This window comes from Palaemon carinicauda, chromosome 43, assembly GCF_036898095.1.
Source record: "Palaemon carinicauda isolate YSFRI2023 chromosome 43, ASM3689809v2, whole genome shotgun sequence".
Lineage (NCBI taxonomy): Eukaryota > Metazoa > Arthropoda > Malacostraca > Decapoda > Palaemonidae > Palaemon > Palaemon carinicauda.
The window spans coordinates 50,475,090-50,491,328 of NC_090767.1; the positions used below are offsets into that span (position 1 = coordinate 50,475,090).

Consider the following 16,239-nt stretch of genomic DNA (forward strand, 5'->3'; position numbering starts at 1 on the left):
TTTCAAGACAAATTAAATAGACATTTATGATATACGTTATAAGCCAATGAGAATTGTAACATGGTCTAGAGTAAATGTCAAATTGCTTCAATCTGGACAAAAAAAATCTCACGAGACGGATTCATTACAGTTGTGGGACTATATTAATTAATCACATGGTAAAGAGAGAGAGAGAGAGAGAGAGAGAGAGAGAGAGAGAGAGAGAGATAACCTGACCTGATCTCAATATAACCTTCCATTAGAGAAAGCCAATTGGTCTTGTCTCTGAGTCATTTGTCTCCTTCAGGGTAGTTTGTTACTCTTATTATCATCATTGTTGTTGTTGTTGTTGTTGTTGTAGCTGTTGTTGAAGAGAGAGAGTGATGAATATCCTTTGTCATCTAAAGTGGAAGTTTCCATAGAGAAGAGAAAACATGAAATGTGTGTCATGTGAGACTTAACACTTTTCAACTTCTAAAAGTAAAACTCCAAAAAGTGACACAAGACTTAAGAAGTCTCTCTCTCCAACAGCATCTCTCCATGGCTTCATGCTCTTTCAGACATAGCTCATGAACAGTTCCTTGAAACCCCCAACAAAGTCTGCGTCATTACAACTGGTCTTTTGCAGATAAAATAAAAATCTCTGGAGGTTCTTCTTAAACAATGACAAAAACAGTTTATAAAAAAAAGACACAATTAATATTCAGTGGAAGAGTTATTTTGTTTGTTCGTCCGTTTGTTTGTGTCTGTCTGTGTGTGTGTGGTCTGTCTGTCTGAGAGAGAGAGAGAGAGAGAGAGAGAGAGAGAGAGAAAGAGAGAGAGAGAGAGAGAGAGAGAGATTAGATGGGATGTTTGTGAGTCTACAGTAAAGGTATGAGAAGGATCAAATGCTTTTTGAAGCGTTCTACAGCCTCATCTTGGGTCTCATCTTGGATACAAAAATAAGTGGGTAAAAGCTTCAGCAACAGGTAAGAAATAATCAACATCATGTTATGATGATGTTTATTTTTTTATTTCACCAGTTGTTGTAACTTTTAGTCAATTAATATGAAAACAACATCGTTCTAATTAAAGTAACAGCCAACAATTTCACTATTAATGAAGTGACTGAGGTCATTAAATAACTAATTATATTGGGCTTCAAAGAGAGGTGCCACAAACCGCCAGATGAGATGACCAGTTTATGACGTTTTCCTTAAGAGCCAAAATCTCTCTTTATTGAACCACAATTTCGACCTTTGTGTGGTTTGAAGTCCAGTGTTATAATAATACTATTTTTTGCTATGTGGGAAAATGATGGATTTTGTGGAGTTTTGTGAAGAAGAATTTAGGAGGATTTCAGATTTATTTTAGCAAAACTGGCTCTCGCGTATCTCTGTAATCGGCAAAGCGTTACTAGTCAAGGCCACCCCATACTAGGTTGGTTTGCTGTGAGCAATTATGCAAAAATATCCAATCATTATCATTCCTCGTTGGCCAGTGTGGTGGTGAAAATTGGCCAAACCCCAGACATGAATAAGGACATGTCTTAGGCCTTTGTCCTGCAGTAGACTAGAAATGGCTGCATTTGATGTATACATATATATTAAACACCAATTTATTTTCTTAAGCATTTGATGTTGAAGGGGGCTGTATGCCAACAGCACCTACCAACTCTTAGCGGTCACCCACCAAACACCGTCTTAACTCGAGGCTGTCCAACTCCTCTGACTGGATGATCGATTGAAGAGTTTTGTGTTAATCATTATTATTAATAACAAAATCTCATCGATTTCATCAATCAATAAAATGTTTGTTTACTTCAGGTTGCCATGGCAACGATGACGTCATCAGAGACACATTTAGAATCCATAGGGTTTAATCTCTCTCTCTCTCTCTCTCTCTCTCTCTCTCTCTCTACTGGTAAAAGTTACATGATTTTAATGGTAAATGTTGATCAAATCAATATAGATTATTGCAAGGGCAAGGAGAGAGAGAGAGAGAGAGAGAGAGAGAGAGAGAGAGAGAGGAGAGAGAGAGAGAGATGGGTATTAAGACAAAAATGCTTACAGTTTTCCACGCCCAGTCTAACCTTCTGTCTCTCAAAATAGGCCAATTCAAAGGAGAGTAAGTTGCCAAACGTACGATAATCTTTGGAGGGATTTTAAACGTTTTAAGGTTATAATGGCTTCTTTTGTCCAATCTCTCTCGGGTGTCTTTTGTGTGTCCCGTTGAAAGGGAAAGTCTTTTTGGCAGAGGATAAAAGGGAGGAAGAGAAGCTTTCTATGGGTGTCCAAGAGGATAAAACTGCTTACAGTAGTCCACGTCTCTGCCTCAGAGCTGAAAGGAATCGTTCCAATCCTGAGGCTAATGGCAACTCGTTTAAGGTGTAGCTGCCAAACGTATGATAATACAGGAAAGGGTTTTTAAAAACAGGGTTTAAATGGAATCCTTTTGACCATAGTTCCTGGACTGAAGGATTTCTTGTGTGTCCTTTTAAAAGAGAAAGTTTGTTTTCTTTCTCTGTTAATGAGATCCTTTGCAGGAGTTTTTGTTTGTAGACGAGAATAGGAAAAGAGGGAGATTTTCTATTTGTTCAAGAGTTATCGTTCATCCGGCATCACCGCATTTGTTTACATTTCTCGAAACTCATTTGTCCAGAGGAAATATCATACCTTTTAGATCAAGAATTATTGTACTTTTGTATCTAAAGATATGAATCTAACATAATACACACCTATACATATGACTTATAAATTCATATGTACATATATGTAATCAAATATCTTCTCAAAACTTCCCAACTTCAGCCGAGAAACTTAAAGAAAAGAAGTTTTTTTTTCCAAAACTTCTGAATAGTGAAGCATCAGAGACACGTCTTAGTTAGTTCGTATTAAGAAGAATGTAATTATAATGAAAAATAGATTAATAATTTATAACTTCCTCTGTCTTCTCTAGTTAATGAATAATAATGAAGAAAATATTGTTTCTGAGAGAGAGAGAGAGAGGAGAGAGAGAGAGAGAGAGAGAGAGAGAGAGAATCTTACCTTACATCTATTCCTAAATACAATCGGGTACCTCATGAATCTCTCTATGTTTATATATAGATACTTTGTAATTATTATTATTATTATTATTATTATTATTATTATTATTATTATTATTATCATTATTATTATTATAAATATTATTATTATGACAGAGCCAAGAATTCCCCTAAACATTTCATCTATTTATCATCTAAATTTGTATGACAATTCAGTAGGAAATTGTACGATATCGTCTTTCCACTGATATCCAACATAAATAGATGGGAGGTCTTTCCTCATCGCTTCCCCCCCCCCCCCCAGTGTCAGCCATCTTGCCTCTATCTGAGATGGGATTTGAAATTGGACTTATTTCCCTTCTGATATACAAATGTAAATTATATATTGGTGTTCGTAGCTTCTAAGTGGTTACTTAAATAAGTTATTACTCATTTTATTACTCTTTACTGCGAGACAATGCCCTAGAGACTGACCATATGTACATATAATCAGCGCTTAAATCGCCTCCCCATTCAAGCTAGGACCAGGGAGGGGCCAGGCAATGGCTGCTGATGCCCCAGCAGGTCTACCTATAAGGCTCCCCCCCCCACCATCCTTAGATGGTGAGGTTACCATCACTTGAAGAAACTATCAATTTTGATCGGGACTCGATCTCCTGTCCAGCAGAATGCAGGCAAGGACGTTTCCACTAGGCCACTGCTACCCTTGGTGCAAACCTTTTGATGGCTTCATTTTGAAAGAGATACAGTATGAAGATATGACAGTTGAAATTGGGACATTATTGTAACTGCAAATTCGGTGGACATCTGTTCCTCCATCCTGACAGGAGATGAATGAGATGAATGTTCAGGTATGTGAGTTGTGAATATAGATTTACTAAAGGGAAGAGGAGAAGTTAAAAAGGCAGGAGGAAAATTGCAGAAGTTAAGAAATTGAAAATATTCAAAAGGTATTAATAAAACTAGTTCATTATTCTATTGACTTTGATAAGAACTTATTAGTGGAATGTCTTTAGGAATCTCAAATAGACATTCTAGAAAACCTTATGTCTTTGAGAAGGTGTTGGACAGTCTCCATGTGGTTAGATGTAAACATAAGGGTTTGTCTTATAAGATTGGTTCTGTAGGGCAAACTTTTTGGATACTCCGACAACAGAGGCCACAGGAATTGTAGACCATTCTCTTTGAGGTCAACAAGGACCACCAATGTCATTCTGCTGTTCATTGTTGATGACCAATTAATGGTAAATGGAGGAAAGGTGTACAAATCTAGATTAAAAAAGTACTATAACAAGACATCCTCTCTCCATGCTAAAGGATCCAGGAATGATGAAAAGAAACACCTCCATCTTCATGTCTGCATTTGGACGTCCTCAATCGCTTTCTGATCCTACCGAATCAAGGCTCCATATTCAGAGCAAGATCAATATATAAAGGAGGGAATATCTCTGGCCCTATTTGCTCCCTAGCGGAAGAGGGGACCTGGCCCAGGTCATTAGGGAATAAAGTGCAGGTAAAGAAAGACCCCAATTGGACAGGGTCAAAGACTTTAAGGTCTTGCATCAACTTTGATTAAGGGCTTGAGGAATAACGGACACCCAATTTACATATAATTAAGGAAGACACCTGATGATCAAGGGGTCTCTCTCTCTCTCTCTCTCTCTCTCTCTCTCTCTCTCTCTCTCTCATGCTTTTATATTGTTAAGTTCAAATAGTCAAGACAAAGAAAACGAGAAGAATAAAAAGAAGAGTAGAGCAGATCTTTCTTGCAGAGAACGGTGCCATGTCAACAACAGACACAAAAAGGCAAAGATATTAACTAGATGGCGAAATAGTTTCCAGATTCCTCCATGATGACGTCATCGTGCTTTCTTTGATATCTTTCTTTCTCTCTTGTCTTTTCTTTCTTTCTTCGTCCGATTTCGGTTTATTGTTACGACTCGAATCGACTTCGACTAAGGAAATTAGCTGTCTGTTGCAGGAAATTAAGTCTATGGAAATGTGTATTTATATGTAGAGAAGAGAGAGAGAGAGAGAGAGAGGAGAGAGAGAGAGAGAGAGAGCAAGTGATTCTCTCTCTCTCTCTGGACTAACTTTTCGTTTGAAAGAGTGCCCCAGTCTCTAATATCTTTCTCGTACATGGTGGTCAATCGACTGCTGTGAGGAGATAAATAACGTACTTCCAATTGACAAGAGACTTATATATGTTATTGAAGAGCTCAGTTATTGAAGCCCTTGGTTAATGAAAACCTCAATTAATGAAGACCAAGTTAATGAAAACGTTGTGTATTGAAGACCTCCGTTAATGAAGAACTAATCTAATGAAGATCTCACAGCAGAGAGAGACAATGAACTTTTAAGTGTCAGAAGAAGGAGAAGAAGAAGAAGAGGCCGTTTAAGTGATCCTTTCGCTGTCTTTGGACAACGAGAGATTCAAACGCTTAATGATTCAATGCTCGTCACAGATAATGAGTTTGTGTCTGCACAAATAGCTACGTATTCCATTAATAATGGTGTGCAGGAAACTTTATTTTGTAACAGAATTGCAAAATGCAATTTCATGCAAGAACCAACAACAGACATCGGTGGAATTTTCTGCAACAAATATTCGATCAAAGATCAAAGGATATGTTGCACAGAGAGAGAGAGAGAGAGAGAGAGAGAGAGAGAGAGAGAGAACTGACACTTTGACTGACAGAGACATACAGAGACATCACAATAGGCTCCCAAAATGTATGGTCAGCAAAAAAAAAAAAAAAAAAAAAGGGCTTTTCACAAAACATTACAAAATGTTTTTCTAGTTTTCCCTCTTCAGACATTTCAGTTTATTTCCAAGAGGCATTTTTAAGTTTCCTTTTGCCATCTGGGTGAATATTATTCAAAGTATGAATGAATAACAATTATCTATATTCATTGAATCCAGGCAGATAGTTCATCCTTTGACCACACTAATCACAATCATGCTCAATAAGGTACGGTATATGCCTACGATAGGGAATAAAAGTGTGTATGACCTACACCCAACTCCAGTATGATCATTCAAGTCCCCTACGATCTGTAGACCATCCAGGTAACTAACTAACTAACTACCTGCAAAGCAATGTATTATAAGACCCAGTTACCCTCTGATAGGCTCTGGTAGCTCACCCTGGCATACCTTATCCATTCAAGCTCAGCTGTTGAGATAAACATCTATGTTAAACTGCATGGAAGCAACAATAGCTGGATGGTGGTGGACATATTAGACATTTAGTTCACTTAGATAATTAATTAGGTTCAGTAAATAAATAATTATTCAGTTCATACTGACCCCCATATGCTGAGTTTCACAACAGTGTTGCCATCCACTGTGCCCTGGTTGTTGGAAGTAAGTGAAAACTCCAGTTGTTCCAAAATAGATTTTGATATAGTGAAAAAAATGTATGATTTTGACACCAAAGATCATTGAAATGGGAGAAAATCTTCTGTGATTTCATTACAAAATGTAATATTCCTTTACATTCAAAGGTGTCTTTCTCTTTAGATAAAAACCTTAAGCTAATTTTGGTGCTTCTGAAAACTTGCTGTAATATCTGCTCCAGTAAAACAAAGGAATAAAATGTGCAAAGGATAAATGTTAGGAAAGAATGTGGGAATGACGCTGAGAATTGAAGGGTTTATATATCAAGGTGTTTGAGGAGCTTTTAAGAATAGGGAATGGTGGGAATCTCTCTCTCTCTCTCTCTCTCATCTCTCTCTCTCTCTCTCACCTGAGATAATAAACCACAATTGTGTTAGAGAAGTTGAACATCTCAGAAGATAAGAATTAGAAAACAGAAATCTAAATGCTGACGGAACTAAAGGTTGGCTCTAGAGATGTAAAAGCTGGGAGTTCCTGTTCCATTCATCCTCACTTATCATCATCATGCCCTTTAAGACTCTGGGAGAGGAAGAGGCGACCCACTTCAGTAGAGTAACTCCCAGGAACTTCTGAGAGAGAGAGAGAGAGAGAGAGAGAGAGAGAGAGAGGAGAGAGAGAGGGATGTAAACAAAATCTGATACTGATACTGAGACAAGTACTAGTACTACTACTGTTTCTGGCACTGTATAAAGGTAACAGTACTAGTACTAGCACTGGTACTGTTACTGATATGGTATCAGTACCAAAACCAGTTCCAATACTAGTACCAGTACCAGTACTAGTTTTAGTACTATTACTAAAACTAGTAGTATTTGTATTTTTATTGATACTGGTACAGGTATGGGTATTAGTACTGGTTCTGATACTGATACCAGCACTAATAGCAGTACCAGTACTAGTACTAGTAACAGTACTGGCACTGGTATATGTACCAGTACCAGTACTAGTATTAGTATTAGTTTGGGTATTAAATGCATTAGTACTAGGACTGGTATTAGTACCAGTACTAGTGCTTGTCCTATTAATAGTAATAGTACTAGTATTAGTATTACTATTAGTATTGATACTGGTACTGGTTTCAGAACAAGTACCAGTACCAGTTCTAGTACTAGTACTAGTATTAGTACTAGTACTGGTACCAGTGACCAGTATCTGTACAAGTAGCAGTAGCAGAACCAGTCCTAGTACCAGTACTGGAAGTGATACCGATACTGGTTCTGGGACTGGTACTGATACCAATACTGGTATTGGTACCGGTACCAGTAATGGACCAGTACTAGTACTAGTACTAATACTATTACCAGTAATAGTACTGGTTCCAATATTGGTACTGATACCAATATCAGTCACTGGTACTAGTACTTTTACTAGTAATAGTACTGGTACTCGTCCTGGCACTGATACTTGTAGTACTGTTACTGGTTCCAGTACTGATACTAGTATTTGTCATTGGTACTAGTACTAGAAATAGTACTGGTAGTTTTAATGGTACTGGTACTCCAACAGATACCTTTACCAAATCCAGTACTAGTCCTGTTACTGGTACTGGTATTGGTATCAGTACTGGTACTGGCACTGGCACTGGTATTGGTATCAGTACTAGTATAATACAGTACCATTACAGAGTGTACAGTACCAGTACACAGTACCAGTACCAGTACTAGTATTAATAATAGTACAAGTTCTAGTACTAGTATTAGTATTAGTATTGACACTGGTACAAGTACTAGTAGCAGTACTAATACTAGTATTAGCACTACTACTAGTGCTAGTATTGGTACTTGTACTAGCACTAGCAGTAGTACTGGTACTGATTTCAGTACCAGTTCTAGTATTAGTACTAGTATTAGTACTAGTACTAGTCCTAGTGCTATTACCAGTACCAGTACTTGTACTAGTAGTATTTCTAGTACTATTTCTTGTACTAGTAGTATTTCTAGTACTGTTTCTTGTATCTAGTACTGGTATCAGTACCAGTACCAATGCCAGTAAAGGCAAAAGTACTACTTTTAATACTGGTACTAGAACTAGTACTGGTACTGTTACTGTTAATGGTATCAATACCAGTACCAGTACCAGTAAGAATACTGGTACTACTATTAATATTACTATTGGTAATGTTACTGTTACCGGTGCTAGTATTGGACCACTACCAGTACTGGTATCATTATCAGTACCAATGATAGTACTAGTGCTGGTAGTGGTACCAGTACCAGAACTAGTACTAGTACTGGTACTGATACTGTATAAAGGTAACAGTACTAGACTAGCACAGGACTGGTACTGTTCCTGATATGGTATCAGTTCAAAAAACCAGTCCCAGTACTAGTACCAGTACTAGTTTTAGTACCACTACTAAGAATAGTACAATTTATCTTATCGAGGCATATTTGCACCGACTCTCAGGGGTGCCCTTTTAGCTCGGAAAATTTCCTGATAGCTGATTGGTCGGGAGTATTTTTGTCCGAATACCATCATTGTTTCCAAATGATTACTAAGTATATTTAAATCGAAACTTATTTATTAATCTAAATTTATCATTTACATATAGGTTTTGTCAATAAATAATGTGAAATAAATAAATTTGTTATAAAGTATCGTGATGGTAAATCTAAATTTAATAACATCACCCGCTGAAGTCAAGGACGGGAGCTTGATTTCGGATGCAAGATGCATAATTTTGTTACTTTTCACATATTTCAACACAAATTGAGACAAATCACACTAAGAATAAAAAAAAAAAAACATGTTATTATAAACTAACTTTGAATACCAGAATCTACTAAAAACGTGGAATTGATAAAATTAACTCATGGTGAAAATAGCGGTTTGGTTGAAGCCAGAATCTCGTAGAGTGGGTCCTGGGTAAAACGACCAAAGAGGGAATGGGAGGGAGATGGTAACTCGGAGGTGAATGAATGAATTCGTTTAATTGTTATTTCTATGCAATTTATGCAACACTACAGTATCCTCAAACCGAAAATATTGCTATTAATATAATCTAAACCTTTACGAATAAATAGCAAACCCTTTCTATACTGACTTACATCATAGGCCCACCATTCTCTCTCTCTCTCTCTCTCTCTCTCTCTCTCTCTCAGAGAAGATTTACTTTTCCCGGAGAATTCTTCCACATAGAACATATATATTTGAATTGTGAATTAATGCGAGAAGAATTCAAGGATAGATGGGAGGCACAGAGAGAAAGGTGGACTGTTTGCCAGGGGAGAGACAGAAGGAAAAGATAATTAGGAAGAACGAAAAGATAAGAGTTGACAGGACTATGCTAATACAAGGACTTTACAATAGAAAGGCTGGAATAAAATAGAAAAAGCAATTGACTCTACAATGCACTGAGTACCAAAATATCCCTGACTGATTGGCACACCAAAACCACTAGGTACCGAAGCATAACTTGCTGAAGTTAGCTGACATAACAGACTGAAATGTCTCTTTTTTTATAGTTTATATATGAAAGATCTATTTCAATGTTGTTACTGCTCTTAAAATATTTTATTTTAATTGTTTATTAATTCTATTGTAGTTTGGTTCCTTATTTCCCTCTCTCACTGGGCTATTTTTTCTTGTTGGCTTAAGGCATTCTGCTTTTACAACTAGGTTTCAAGGAATTGAATTGGGAAGAGACTTGTGTTTATGGAGAGATAGAAAACTCTCATTACTTTCCTTGATCTCTTCTCTTCTCTTCTACGTGAGACAGACTACACCAAACAATTTGGATTCATATTTTTCTTCATTTTTGCCAAAGGAATCTCTTCTTAAGTCTGTGGTTGCCAACTTGATAGAAACCTCTCTGACTTGCTGACTTGCAATATGTGGGTCGGGAGTTCAATACCTACTCAACCATAACAGCATACAGTAGTGCACGTAATTTCCTTTTGAGATAGTGATGGGAGTTTTGGAGGAGCCTTTAGGTCTCTACTTACTGATATATTAACAGCCATTGCCTTTCCTTCCCTGGCCCTAGCATGGGTGGAAAGGTGCCCAGGACATTGTCCTTTGAGAGGTACAAAAAGGGAGAGCGAGTGGCTTTGCTGGTAAGGATCGTTTGAGTGTCTGAGAGAGGAAGATACATAGGAGCAAATCACGTGACACTTTCTATGATCGAATTAAGGAATCTAGATCATGTACTGGGGCAGGGAGGCCATTCAGTGCAGGTAGAGCATAACCTCTTATGATGTTCTATATCACAGTTTCTGAAATATATACCAAAATGTTTTCTCAATATTGTCAAACAAGGTTTGTCCAAAGACACAGATTCCCCATCCGAGGTTCACTGGTAACTTTCATTGGAGACACCGCAAGTAAAGATCTCATTCTATGATCTTTACTTGGAGTGTTGCAATTGGAGAGGTGTAAAACAACAAAGCAACATTCCAGGACATCGCAAAACAGGATCAGCATCCAGATTCGACACGAATATCAGCAGAAAATGTTCTATAAATTCTATAGAATTTATAAACAGAATTTAAAAAATCCAGTCGTTTTTTTTCTGATATCAAAACGAAGAACAGAAGCTTTTGTTCCATAGAACAATATTTTGACTAAATATTCTGTCCTTTTATTTTGGCTTCTAAGATATTAGGTAAATGCTGCTGCTGCTACATCCATTTGTGCGGTTGTTGTTTACATTTGAGGCGTTACCATGGCAACGGGGACGCTTTATGGCTGAGGTTTGAAGCTTTTAGGACGATTTGGTCTGGGACATAAAATGACTTTTTACCATATCTTCTTATATTCCATTTTGGGGAGAGAGAGAGAGAGAGAGAGAGAGAGAGAGAGAGAGAGAGAGAGAGGGGGGGGGATGTAAATAAAGCAATTCTGAAGCAAAGCACGTTTTTACGATCTTGTGAAAAGGCGAATCTGCCCTTTCATGATCTTGTTTAACCCCCCCCCTCTCTCCTCTCTCTCTCTCTCTCTCTCTCTCTCTCTCTCTCTCTCCAGGGGAGGGTTTTGAAGTGAAACATTTCAGTAATGCTTCTTCATATTCCATCCATTCACGAACTCACTTTTAGTGGTGTTTGTCATGTTTCCAACTGCTCGTGTTTAAGTGTATGTGTATTTTGTGTGTTTATATAAACTCGTGTGTGTGTATACATACATGTTTGTAGGCTCTCTTATGTATATAAATCCTGGAATCTATCCGTTACGGGGAAACAAATACCCATTTCTCTTTTCTGAAGTAACTGTGGTAATCTTTGACATCTGTTGTGTTGCCCTAATATGAAATGAAGTTCCTGGGAGTTACTTGGCTGATGTGGGTCGCCTCTTCCTCCCCCAGTCTCTCAAGGACTTGAAGTTAATAGGAGAAATGAATCGGACAGGAACTACACAATTTTGGGAATAAGTTGACTTGGCCAGAGAGAAAGAGAGAGATCCAATTTCATAATCCAATAAACCCGCATTGTGGTTTAATTAAAATTTAGAAACACTGCATTTCCCGATAAATATTCTCTCTCTCTCTCTCTCTCTCTCTCTCTCTCTCTCTCAGCTGCATATGAACAGGAGCTTATGTAAACGTATTTCTCGCTTGGATTAACTCAGCCTCAAATTTCATAATCAAAGTTTGTATCAAAATTAAATTATTCAGCCACGAACTACACATTCCAGGCTTGATTTTATTCACATAATTCACCAAATACATCGCAATATACGGCAGGAGTACTGTAAGCACAATGTGGTGGGCCAAGTGCCAACGAAATTAGGCTAATTTGGGTGATAGCTTCTGACACCAGATGTCACTGAAGGTGATATGCCAGACCATTACTGGGATGATGAAATCTCAATCTCTCTCTCTTTCTTTCTCTCTCTCTCTCTCTCTCTCTCTCATCTCTCTCTCTCTCTCTCTCTCTTTCAGAAACATTTTCTTCATTGTTATTCATCAAGTCGAGAAGACTGAGGAAGTTATACGTTATTAATCTATTCAACATCATAATCACATTCTTCTTAATACAGACTATTTAAGACGTGTCTCTTATGCTTCACATTTCAGAAGTTTGGAATAAAATTTCTTTTCTTGAAGTTTCTCAGCTGAAGTTGGGAGTTAGGAGGAGATATTTGGTTACATTTATGTACATATGTATTCATGTCTTATGTATAGGTGTGTGTTATGTTAGATTCATATATGTTTAGTTACAGAAATACAATAACTGTTGATCTAAAAGGTACGATATCTCCTCTGGACAAACGAGGGTTTCGAGAAATGTAAACAAATGCGGTGATGCCGGATGAACGATAACTCTTGAACAAATAGAAAATCTCCCTCTTTTCCTATTCTCGGCTACAAAAAAAAAAAAAAACTCCTGTAAAGGATCTCATTAATAGAGAAAGAAAACAATCTCCCTCTATTAAAAGGACACAAGAAATCCTTCACTCCAGGGAGTATGGTCAAAAGGATTCCATTTAACCCTGTTTTTAAATACCCTTTGCTGAATTATCGTACGTATGGCACCTACACCTTGGACGAGTTGCCATTAGCCTCAAAGGTGGAAGCGATTTCTTTCTCTTGCTCTGAGGCAGAGACATGGACTACTGTAAGCAGTTTTATCTTCTTGGACACCCATAGAAAGCTTCTCTTCCTCCCCTTTCGTCTGCCAAAAAGACTTTCCCTTTCAAACGGGACACACAAAAGACACCCGAGAGAGATTGGATAAAAGAAGACATTATAACCTTAGAACGATTAAAATCCCTCCAAAGATTCTCGTACGTTTGGCAACTTACCCTCCTTTTAATTGGCCTATTTCGAGAGACAGAAAGTTAAACTGGGGGTGAAAGCTGTAAGCATTTTATTTTCTTGATACCCACTATTCATGTCCCCCCCCCTCTCTCTCTCTCTCTCTCTCTCTCTCTCTCTCTCTCCTTGTCCTTGCAATAATATATATTAAAACCCTTGGATTCTAAATGTCTGATGATGACGTCATCGTTGCCATGGCAACCTGAAGTAAACAAACATTTCATTGATTGATGAAATCGATGAGATTTTGTTATTAATAATAATAATGATTAACACAAAACTCTTATTCACTCGATCATCCAGTCAGAGGAGTTGGACAGCCTTGAGTCAAGGCAGTGTTCGGGTGGGTGACCGCCTATGATTTGATGGGTGCTGTTGGCATATAGTCGCCTCCAACACACAACACTCAACACACGTCCTTATCTATGTCTGGGTTTTGCCAGTTTTCATCCCCAAGTTAGCCAATGCAGATTGGTGATGGTGGGAGACTTTCATCTGATTGCCCACAGCAAGCCAACCTGTATGGGTTCCCCTTTACTAAGTTCAGGTATCTCCAATCAGAAAGGAATGGATAGACTTTATATATATATATATATATATATATATATATATTATAATGTATATGTGTGTGCGTGTTTAACAGCAAACCAGTTTTGTTAAACCCTAAACCTAAGTTCCTCACAATACTTGAAGTCCATCAGTTTCATAAGTAGCATATTATTATCCTCTGTACTTCAAACCATTAAGGTCGAAATTGTGGTTCAGTAAAGACAGATTTGGCTCTTAATGAAAACGTCATGAACTGGTTATCTCATCTGGCGGTTTCTGGCATCTTTTAGTCGAGGTTAATTAGCCTCTGTCGAGCCTTATTTAATTAGCAATTAATTTATCTAATGACCTCCGTCCTTTCCTAAATGTGTTCATTCATTACTGTTGTTGTTGCTTTTATTAGGACGTTGTTGTTTTATAAAATTATCAATTGGATAAAAGTTACAACAACTGGTGAAAAAATCACCTAACTTCGTCTCATGATGATGTGATTATTTTTTTCACCAATTGTTGCAGCTTTTATTAACTTCATTTTAGTAGTAGAACGCTTCAAAAAGCATCTGATCCTTCTCATACCTTTACACCAAGACTCATCAACATCCCATCTACCCCTTGACAATGTAAGTCACACAATCTATTCTTGAAATATTCAAGATTTTAAATAAATTAATTAATGGCTTGTGTGTGTGTGTGGAAAATTAATTTATTAAAACATAACTGTTAATTTCTCTACTATGTGACTATCGAATTGAGTGTGACGTCACATAGATTAAAGTGATCAATCTATTACATTGAATGTGATTTCTCTAGAGTAAAAACCATATCCGAAATGATAACAACAAAACAACTATAATAATAATAATAATTTACAAAAAACATGTATATGTTAACAAGAACAATTTACTAAAATGATTAAAATAAAGATGATAATATTAACTAGAAAAGGCACTAGGTAGAGCGCATACCTTCGCCTATATCATATTGTATATCAAAAGATAGTCAAATAAATTATGCACAATTTGACCTTTATTTCATTCAACTCGAATAAAAATTGACCAAGATATGGCAAAAAGATGTTTTTGACCTTTTCGTGACCTTGACCTTTGACCCAATCACTCCCAAAATCTAGTCAAATTGTAATTGGATCTTGGTCGATCATTCCACAAATGTGATGATATTCGGTCAAATAGTTTTTGAGTTATCATAAACTAACATAGATAAATGATAAGACGCTTATCAAAGTATAGTCTTCTGGTGAAGGTGATAATAATAATAATAATAATAATAATAATAATAATAATAATAATAATAATAATAATAATAAATGCTTATCTATTCGGTGTCCCCGTGGGTTGTATTCCAACTGGAATTCTGTTTGGAATCATCAAAACAGGAATTCATTCCACAAGGGTTGAGATAAACCCGAATTCTAAATACTGGGAATTGTTGAAGATTCCTGTTTTGGGAATATAATTCCTAATGGGTTTTGTACATTGGATTTTGGCGGGGTAATAAATGAATGGAGAGAGAGAGAGAGAGAGAGAGAGAGAGAGAGAGAGAGAGAGAGAGAGAACCAGTTTAATAGATTTTAACAGATAAAGTAGATAAATCTTGATAACACCAAAATAAGAGAGATATTCATAGGTCAACAGACAGTGTTAAACACAGACGGAAACAGACAGAGGGAAGGAGAGTCTGGTAACGATCATTATAGAAGGAGACAGACAGAGACAGACAGGAAATGATTTCATATTGACAGACAAATGGAAGAGGACAGAACAAAAAACACATTTTGGCAGATATGGGAATGAAGACATCAACAAACAAACACTTGTTTAAAAGGTTGCTCGTGAATAGCAGAGGCAAATGACAGGACAATGCCCCAGAGACTGAGCTTATATACATATGATCAGCACATAAGACCCTCTCCACCCAAGATAGGACCAGGGAGGGCCAGGCAATAGCTGCTGATGACTCAGCAGGTAGACCAATAGGCTCCCCCAAAACTCCTCCATCCTTCGCTCACAAGGATGGTGAGGTTGCAGCGACCAAAGAGAAAAGTGAGGTGAATTTAAGAGACTTTATTTTAGAAGATAACGAGTTCATATACAAACGGTTGAGGGCAACAATGTCATAAAATTTCGAACAATATAAAACCTGCGATGGTAAGCTTATACAGGTTTTTCTATTATCGGTGCGGGAGAGAGCAGGAGATATAAAATACAATAGCATTAGAATGTATGAGGGTGTATGAAATACACGCTCATACACACTACTACTAAGAGTAATGAGTATTTCCTTCAAAGATCTCTTCATAAATCTCTTCTCTTCTTCTTCCAGAGAAACCGAGAAATCAAATATATATATTTTTCTTTCATTTACGTAATGTGTTAAGGCTGAGGTATCGACCTACAATTATCATTTATACAAATAATAATTAATATATCTATTATGTTAACATAAACCTATACATTTAAGACTTTAAATCTCTAACATACGAGACTCCATAACATCGTACAATCACTCGAAAATTAT

General features: G+C 37.0%; 1 protein-coding gene across 1 annotated transcript in view; it reads right to left on the reverse strand.

Moving 5' to 3' along the window:
• Positions 1-16,239, reverse strand: part of LOC137633866 (mucin-5AC-like) — a 97,200-nt gene that overhangs the window by 44,871 nt on the left and 36,090 nt on the right. Inside the window, exons 3-4 of the mRNA XM_068366108.1 lie at positions 8,054-8,693; positions 7,148-7,840 (exon numbers count right to left, since the gene is read on the reverse strand). Of these exons, the coding sequence (XP_068222209.1) occupies positions 7,148-7,840; positions 8,054-8,693 (1,333 nt within the window). The remainder of the gene's footprint in view (positions 1-7,147; positions 7,841-8,053; positions 8,694-16,239) is intronic.